Source organism: Oncorhynchus masou, chromosome 30 (assembly GCF_036934945.1).
Source record: "Oncorhynchus masou masou isolate Uvic2021 chromosome 30, UVic_Omas_1.1, whole genome shotgun sequence".
NCBI lineage: Eukaryota > Metazoa > Chordata > Actinopteri > Salmoniformes > Salmonidae > Oncorhynchus > Oncorhynchus masou.
In genome coordinates, this window is record NC_088241.1 from 13286316 (window position 1) to 13295969 (window position 9654).

Below are 9654 nucleotides of genomic sequence, written 5' to 3' on the forward strand. Positions count from 1 at the left end.
GTCAGTCTGCTTGGAGCAGCCAGAGTTGCCAGTCTGCATGGAGTTTCCAGTCTGCATGGAGTTGCCAGTCTGCATGGAGCTGCCAGTCTGCAAGGAGCTGCCAGTCTGCATGGAGCAGCTAGAGCTGCCAGTCTGCAAGGAGCTGCCAATCTGCAAAGAGCTGCCAGTCTGCATGGAGCAGCTAGAGCTGCCAGTCTGCAAGGAGCTGCCAGTCTGCATGAAGCAGCCAGAGCTGCCAGTCTGCATGGAGCAGCTAGAGCTGCCAGTCTGCAAGGAGCTGCCAGTCTGCCTGGAGCAGCCAGAGCTGCCAGTCTGCCTGGAGCAGCTAGAGCTGCCAGTCTGCAAGGAGCTGCCAGTCTACATGGAGCAGCTACAGCTGCCAGTCTGCAAGGAGCTGCCAGTCTGCATGGAGCAGCCAGAGCTGCCAGTCTGCATGGATCAGCCAGAGCCGCCAGTCAGCCAGCTCTTCCATGGAGCAGCCAGAGCCGTCAGTCAGCATGAAGCAGCCAGAGCCAGTCCAGTTCTGCCAGGATCTGCCAGTCAGCCAGACTCTTCCAGATCTGCCAGTCAGCCAGACTCTTCCAGATCTGCCAGTCAGCCAGACTCTTCCAGATCTGCCAGTCAGCCAGACTCTTCCAGATCTGCCAGTCAGCCAGACTCTTCCAGATCCGCCAGACAGCCAAACACTTCCAGATCCGCCAGTCAGCCAGACTCTTCCAGATCTACCAGTCAGCCAGACTCTTCCAGATCTGCCAGTCAGCCAGACTCTTCCAGATATGCCAGTCAACCAGACTCTTCCAGATCTGCCAGTCACCAGACTCTTCCAGATCTGCCAGTCAGCCAGACTCTTCCAGATCTGCCAGTCAGCCAGACTCTTCCAGATCTGCCAGTCAACCAGACTCTTCCAGATCTGCCAGTCAACCAGACTCTTCCAGATCTGCCAGTCAACCAGACTCTTCCAGATCTGCCAGTCAACCAGACTCTTCCAGATCTGCCAGTCAGCCAGACTCTTCCAGATCTGCCAGTCAACCAGACTCTTCCAGATCTGCCAGTCAACCAGACTCTTCCAGATCTGCCAGTCAACCAGACTCTTCCAGATCTGCCAGTCAACCAGACCCTTCCAGATCCGCCAGTCAGCCAGGATCTGCCAGATCTGCCAGTCAGCCAGGATCAGCCAGTCAGCCAGGATCCGCCGGTCAGCCAGGATCCGCCAGTCAGCCAGGATCTGCCAGATCTGATAGTCAGCCAGGATCCGCCAGTCAACCAGGATCTGCCGGATTCAACTGCCTGGCTGGGCTTCATCTCGGTACTGGGCTTCTTCTCGGTACTGGGCTTCTTCTCAGTGCTGGGCTGCTTCCTCAGTCCCGGCTGCCCTCAGTCCCGAGCTGCCCCTCAGTCCCGAGCTGCCCCTCAGTCCCGAGCTGCCTCAGTCCCGAGCTGCCCCTCAGTCACAAGCTGCTCCTCTGTTATGTAGGTTTCTGGGTGAGGACTATTCGGCCATGGTCGGCGGCGAGGGTGGATCATCCCAGGACGCGAAGGGGAGGAACAATGACATTTATGAAGTGGGGTCCACGTCCGGAGCCGGAACTGCCACCATGGACAGACGCCCACCCGGACCCTCCCTATGGTTTTGAGGTGCGTTCGGGAGTCCGCACCTTAGGGGGGGTTCGGTCACGCCTTGGTCTTAGTATTTTGTGTTTTAGTTAATTAGTTGGTCAGGCCAGGGTGTGACATGGGTTTATTGTTTGTTGTATTTTGTGGGGTTTTTTAGTTATTGGGATTGTAGCTGATTAGGGGTGTGTGTTTCATAGGTTTGGCTGCCTGAGGCGGTTCTCAATCAGAGTCAGGTGATTCTCGTTGTCTCTGATTGGGAACCGTATTTAGGTAGCCTGGGTTTCGCTTTGTATTTCGTGGGTGATTGTTCCTGTCTCTGTGTTTCACCAGTCAGGCTGTAATTGGTTTCACGTTCCGTTTTGTTGTTTTGTATTTATTCGTTATTTCATGTATAGTTTTGTTATTTGTTTTCACTAATAAACATGAGTAACAAACACGCTGCATTTCGGTCCGACTCTCTTTCGACAAACGAAGAACGTCGTTACAGTTAGTCTCTTTAACCAATAAAAATCACTAGAGGGCTCTGAAAACAAAGTTGCTAAATTGGCAACAATGGACTAGGAACTGTAGTGGAAAAAGTACTCAATTGTCATACTTGATACCTTAGTAGAAAATGACTCAAGTTAAAGTGAGTCACTCAGTAAAACACTACTTGAGTATTAAGTCTAAAAGTATTTGGTTTTAAATATACTTAAGTATCAAAAGTAAATGGAATTGCTAAAATATACTTAAGTATCAAAAGTAAAAGTACAAATTATTTCACACCAGACGGCACAATTTTATTTTTTAATTGACGCATAGCAAGGGGCACACTCAGACATCAAAGCATTTGTGTTTAATGAGTCTGCCAGATCAGTGGCAGTAGGGATGACCAGGGATGTTCACTTGATAAGTTTGTGAATTGGATACATTTCCAGTCAAAATGTAACAGGTACTTTGGGGGCAGGTCAAGGACAGGCAGAGGTTTGTAACCAGGTCAGAGTCAGGCAGGTACAGGACGACAGGCAGGCTCAGGGTTAGGGTGGGCAGAAGTTCATAATCAGGTCAGAGTCAGGCAGGCACAGGCTCGGGGTTAGTGCAGGCAGAATGATCAGAACCGGGAAAAACTAGGAAACAGAACTTGAGGAACGGGAAGATATGCTGGAAAGACCTGTCAAGAAACTGGCAATAGACAAACAGAGAACACAGGTATAAATACACAGGGGATAATTGGGCAGATGGGCGACACCTGGAGGGGGTGGAAACAAGCACAAAGACATGTGAAACAGATCAGGGTGTGACATTTTGTCTTTCAGGAACTGAAAGCATGTTACCAGTATGTTCCTCGCCAAAGGCAGTTGCTGACATCACAGAGATAACTAAGTGGAAGTTGTGTTGATCTTCTTGAAAATATAGGCATATTGTTTAAAAGCATTACTTATTACATTAGCTAAAGTTTCAATTCATATTCAATGTATGACTTGTAATTCAATAATTTGTATTTTGTGTTTAATTTTGGTGTGCTTTTGTACTTGTCTAGTGACATGTTTTTACAGGTGTTTCCCAGCAGTTTGTCATATGTTACGGTATTCTTATAAGGGGTGGCCACCCATTCTCTGAGAGACAAACAGAGTGAGCAGGATTCATGTTCAAGCCCTGTTCTACCACACCTAATCAGCTTATTAGTATAAACATGTAGAACTGGGCTTGAACAAAGGCTTGCACAAGGGCTTGTACACCATGTGGCTCCTTAAGAGCAGGTTGGATCATCCCTGATTAGTTCATATGTCTAATGATTGTGTGTCTGTAAATAGTGTATTTTGTGATAACTCACTTTTATACAGGTATTTTAAAGTACTGTACATATTCATGTAAATATTCTGAACAAAAATATAAAATGCAACATGCAGCAATTTCAACAATTTTACTGAGTTACAGTTCATATAAGGAAATTAGTCAATTGAAATACATTCAGAAGGCCCTAATCTATGGATTTCACATGACTGGGCTTTATTACAGACAAAGGGCTTTATTACAGACAGAAATACTCCTCAGTTTCATCAGCTGTCCGGGTGGCTGGCTTCAGATCAGCCCATGTGGAGGTCCTGGCCTGACGTGGTTACACGTGGTCTGCGGTTGTGAGGCTGGTTGGATGTAATTGACAAATTCTCTAAAACGACATTGGAGGCGGCTTATGGTAGAGAAATTAACATTAAATTCTCTGGCAACAGCTCCGGTTGACATTCCTGCAGCCAGCATGCCAATTGAGTGAATGAGTAGCGGATGTTGTCAAACTTTTGTGGTTGACAAAGTCATCCGCAGAGAGGGCGGTATGCCAGTAGCACCGCCCTCGATCGCATGTCGCTTCAGCGGGTTGTGCGGACAGACGGGTACATCATTGAGGCCAAGCTCCCTGCCACCCAGGCCCGGAAAATCGTTAATGACCCCAACCATTGTGTCACGTTGGTATAAAGGGATCGGGAGACAGGCGCAGGAATGCGTAAGTTTTTTTTATTTACCCAAATTACAGTGTGCCATGTAAAGGCACAGGGACAAAGACCAAACATGTGTACAAAACACAAGGTTGAGACCAAAACAAAAGAGCGAGGAGTACCTCAAATAAATATACAAGCGCACACAATGATACCACACGAGACGAGACCCATAATCATCTGAGCAATACAAGCGGCACGAAAGCCAAAACACAGCACAGGTACTCACACAACCAACGGACATTGGAACAATAATCGAAACCTCAATGGTGAACAGAAGGCACATTTATACAATATAAAATCAAGGATGAATGGGTACCAGGTGTGCGTAATGAACACAATTCAGTTCTTGGAGGCCGGTGACATAGACCTCCGAAACTGGTGCTTGGAAAGAGCAACAGTACTGGAGGGATCCGTGACACATTGACTATTTTCTCTGCTGCCACACAGCAAGAGGTACCGGTGCATCAAATCTGACACCAACAGGCTCTTGAACAGCTTCTATCTCCAAGAAATACAACTAATAAATAGCTAACAAAATAGCTACACAGACCGAGTTAACCTTGTATCTTTACTGACCGTTTATTTCAGTATTTTGCATTGCTTCTATGCACACTCACTGGGCCCTACACACTCACTGTCACTCCAACACACACAAACACTCACACATAATATGCACATACATTTATACTGACTCTATACACCCGCACACACACCCACTGACATGCAAGCTGCTGCTACTCTGTTTATCTTATATCCTGTTACCCCTATACATATCTACCTCCACCGCTACAGTATCCCTAAACATGTAAATATAGTATTGGAACTGACTTTCTAAATATTTCTTGTATATACTGTGGTAAACTGTGGGGTGTTTGGTTGAGTGTGCAGAGATTGACACAGAGACAGGGAAGTGTTAGTCGACAAAAACAACTCTTCTAAGACAGAAAATAAACATAACAAAGAAAATCACTTAGGTTTGGCTTGGTCCTTCTTCTCTACTGTGGCTTGGTGTTGGTCTCTCCCCGTTCTCTCCTGCGGTGTGCCTCCTTGCTCCTATTATTTGGCCTCCACGGCTGGTTGGCACTTTCCTCTAATTACCTCCACTGAGCGCTGTCCGTGTCGGGGTGCCCAGCTCCCGTATTCCCAGCAGAGGGAGCCAACGTCGCCTCATGTACCTCCCCTCTATTATCGTCCCCTGGGGTAGACCTCCTGGGATACCACAATACATTCTTACTTAATGACTTTATTGTGTATTTCATATTTCTTATTCTTATTTCTCATCTTCTTCTTTCTAGTAATATATTGTTATTGATTATGGTATTGTTGGTTTTTGAGTTTGCAAGAAAGGAATTTCACTGTGGCATTAAAACTTCAAATTTGAAGTAGATAATGGGCTTCATTGCTAAAAATCCAGAAGTATCCCTTTAAATGGGTTTCAGTTTTTTAAAACTTCCTGCTATAAAATAAATTCTAGATATTTAAAAGTAGCATCGACACTACAAATTACCTTCATTTTGCATTCATGCTCATCACCGACTCATGGATCATGGAACTGAGAAAAAAAGCCCAATTCCATAATTTGTTAGGCTTTCAAACGGACACTAGATGAGGTTGTTATTCAAAGTTAACTGTTTTTATTAATGTGTGCCTCTTTGAATCATGTTCATTTTCTTATATCTATGTAAGCTGCACTGCAATTCCGTTTTATTGGAAATTGCCAAAGTGCTCCATTGTTGTACATGTATTTGTGTAAATAATAACCTCAATCTAATATGAAAATATTTGGATGTAAGTTGATTTCCCACTCTTAGGTTGCATTTACACAGGCAGCCCAATTCTTTTTTTTAGTTTTAGTTTTTTTAGTTGAATTTTACCCCTTTTTCTCCCCAATTTCGTGGTATCCAATTGTTAGTAGCTACTATCTTGTCTCATCGCTACAACTCCCGTATGGGCTCGGGAGAGACGAAGGTTGAAAGTCATGCGTCCTCCGATACACAACCCAACCAAGCCGCACTGCTTCTTAACACAGCACGCATCCAACCCGGAAGCCAGCCGCACCAATGTGTCGGAGGAACCACCGTGCACCTGGCAACCTGGTTAGCACGCACTGCGCCCTGCCCGCCACAGGAGTCGCTGGTGCGCGATGAGACAAGGATATCTGTCCTACCAGCCAAACCCTCCCTGACCCGGACGACGCTAGGCCAATTGTGCGTCGCCCCACGGACCTCCTGGTTGCGGCCGGTTTTGACAGAGCCTGGGCGCGAACCCAGAGTCTCTGGTGGCACAGCTGGCACTGCAGTACAGCGTCCTTAACCATTGCACCACCCGGGAGGGCCAGGCAGCCCAATTCTGATATTATTTTCCACTAATTGGTCTTTTGACCAATCACATTAGAACTTTCACATCAGATGTTTTTTCAGACCTGAAAAAAACATCATAATTGGGCTGCCTGTATAAACGCAGCCTTAGAGGGCCACAATAATACCAATGACGACCTTGGGGGTGTGAACTCCTGAGGGATATTGACCTTTTACTGTGACACAATGTACAGGAAATTGTGTTCAGTGAAATATGAAAGACAGAACATTGTGTGCAGTGCATTATACAACAGGTGGGTCTAATCCTGAACGCATTCCAGCCAGTGTCTATTCCACAAGTTATCATCGGCTAAATCTATGACATTAAAATGCCCATTTACTCTGTTCCATCTGACTGCTTAATCCACTGTCTCATCAGCCCAGCCAGGGAATGTATAAACTTAATCTCCACTATAAAAATCATCTAGACATTATCTCACATTTCTTTAAGACTAACATTTAGTTTTCAACAGTGGATATTTGTATAAACCTTGCTGTCTGCCTCTCTGACATTTACAACATTGTTTCAATGTTCAAATTCAATCTCCAGCTGTCCTATAGTAATGAAGGTGTCGGGATGAGACAGACAGGCATGCAGCTTTTCACAGTCGAAATCATGAATCAGCATAATTTCTTTTGAAATATACAAAGAAATATCAATAGAAAAAAGGTCAAACTAAACAAAGTGCTGCTGGTTTTCTGTCTGTCCAGCTTCAGTTGGAAGTGATTGTGTTAGTTGTGTTGTTGGCTAGCTCCTCTGAACAACAGTGTCCTGACGAAAGAGCACATTTTCTTTACCAGGTGAAATCGTGCATCATTAGCTTATTGTTATGGATGTATCCAAATAAATGTCACTAGAAAACAGCTTAAACAAACGCAAATGCAGCTACTTCGCTGTTTAAATTTTTTTTTTTTTACGTGACTGTAAATTAGCTGTAGTTGACTAGCTAGCAAGCAAGGGAAAAGACCGTTGCCAGCCAGTACGGCAAAGGAACATTTAGAATGAAAGACTGGGTCGCGTCCATAGATACAGAACAAAAATACTGAATGACTAGGTCGCTCTCTAGCAAACAAACAGTTAGAACGAACGACCAGCCGGCTTGGGTAGCAACCCTAGATTTGGTCAGGACTATATATTGTGGAAGGATGAAATCGTATGAATAAATTATTATTTGAATGTGTTGGTAAACCGTTGTATATAAGTGATAATGCCCGGGAATAATGCCGGTGTTGGGAGGACATATTGACACAGTTTTCTGGCACTTGACGAGCAACACCCGCTTCTCGGGCATTACCACTTAAATAATAATGGCCCAAATAACAATAGGATAAAAGATTGAACAAAAAGTTGCTTATTATAATGATATTATTATTATTTGTTATTACTACTATTATTAGTGAGAAGCATGATAAAGAATGTTCTGTTATATGTTTAACTGTTTTTACCATAATAATTTTCTAGTAATCATTACTCTTAATGCTGTTAACAATATTGTCAATGCTATAATATTAGTTGTGCTATTAAGGCTATTCACAATTGTATTTTTAATTCTGCTTCCTAATAACATTTTACAAATTTCGACCATTTGTGTTATTGCTTACGATCTTCATTAATCTTAATATTCTATTTAGAAGGGAAATCGCCGAGGTAACGGCTTTATTCTTGCCAGGTCTGGCTTATTCTTGCTGGTGTCTCAGTAGTGGGAGTGTGTGCGTGTCGTCCGTGTCATTTCAATTGTTTCATTGTTTATTGGTTGTTGCGTCACCTCGCCTTATCAGGGGAACACGACCTCTGTCACGTAGCATAGCCGTGCAGTTCTGCAGCATCCCAAATGATGGTGAGGTTCACGTACACAGTTTACAGAAGGTAAGAATGACAAATTAGGGGTAATAGAGAAATGTTTTCTACTGCCTATTATCACTCAGACTCGCACCACTATCGACATGAAAACACACAATAAGAATTGGAATGATAACCTCTGCGTGAACCAGTGTTAGACAGTTTTTTTTTTTAAATCAATGGGTTTCATTGATTCAAATTGGGGTTGCGTTGTACACAGTTTCATAATTCCCACAACACTATGCTATCTTTCCCAAGTTGACAGCATAGACTAGCTAACTAGATGATCATCTAGTTTACATTAGTGATGATATGCTGATATAGCCTCCTACCCACCCCAGGAGTGGTTCTAGTAAAGAAGTATCCCCATCAACGGTCTGTGCGCGGCCCTCAGCTGAACATTTTATTTCAGTTATCTTCTCCTCTTCAACTCAATGTTTGGTATCGTCAAGTGAGCTCTCAGCTCCTTTACTAATGAAATGTGTCCCCTAAAAGTTATTTTGTAATCTAGATTATGAATAGATTTATAAACCCCTTAACCCTCCAACAAAGTAAAGCTCTTTTTACTACTTGTTCTTTACAGTCATGTTAGGTAATAACAAAAGTAATTTATATGTTCCAACAATTCATATACAGTGGGGTCTGGAATTATTGGATCCCTTGTCACGTTCTGGCCTTAGTTCTTGTTTTTGTCTTTGTTTTGGTATGGTCAGGGCGTGAGTTGGAGTGGGCAGTCTATGTTTGTTTTTCTATGTTTGTTTTTGAGTTCGGCCTAGTATTGTGCTCAATCAGAGGCAGCTGTCAATTGTTGTCCCTGATTGAGTATCATACTTAGGTAGCCTGGATTTCACTTTTGATTTGTGGGTGTTTGTTTCAGTGTGAGTGTTTGAGCCACACAGTACTGTTTCATTTTGTTCACATCGTTTATTGTTTTGTTCCAGTGTTCAGTTTGTTTATTAAAAAGACATGAACACTTACCACGCTACACCTTGGTCCTCCTCTCTATCTCCAGACGACATCCGTTACATCCCTTGAGAAAGATGAGCAAAAAATACTGTATGAAACAAACAGTACAAATACTGAGCTATATTGTATGCTTTTATACTAATAACTTTTCTCAGAGAAAGATGTAATAAAATAAGTAATAATAAAAAATAAAATAAAAGGAGGGGTCAAAATGATTGGATCCCATGTTTTCAATACTCCAGCACCCTCCCCTTGTGAGGATGATGACACTTAGCCTTTTTCTAAAATATTTTATGAGATTGAAGAACACATTGGGAGGGACCATTCCTCCATACATAATCTTTCCAGATCCTTGATATCCTTCGTCTGCGCTTATGGGACTGCCCTTTACAATTAAAACTAC

At 43.5% G+C, this 9654-nt stretch overlaps 1 protein-coding gene across 1 annotated transcript in view; it reads right to left on the reverse strand.

Annotated features, from left to right (window-relative positions):
• LOC135522083 (cytosolic non-specific dipeptidase-like) overlaps positions 1 to 9315 on the reverse strand; it is a 28427-nt gene extending 19112 nt beyond the window's left edge. Inside the window, exon 1 of the mRNA XM_064948009.1 lies at positions 9264 to 9315. Coding sequence (XP_064804081.1) covers positions 9264 to 9304 — 41 coding nt within the window. The 5' untranslated portion in view covers positions 9305 to 9315. The remainder of the gene's footprint in view (positions 1 to 9263) is intronic.
• Positions 9316 to 9654: the final 339 nt, after the last annotated feature.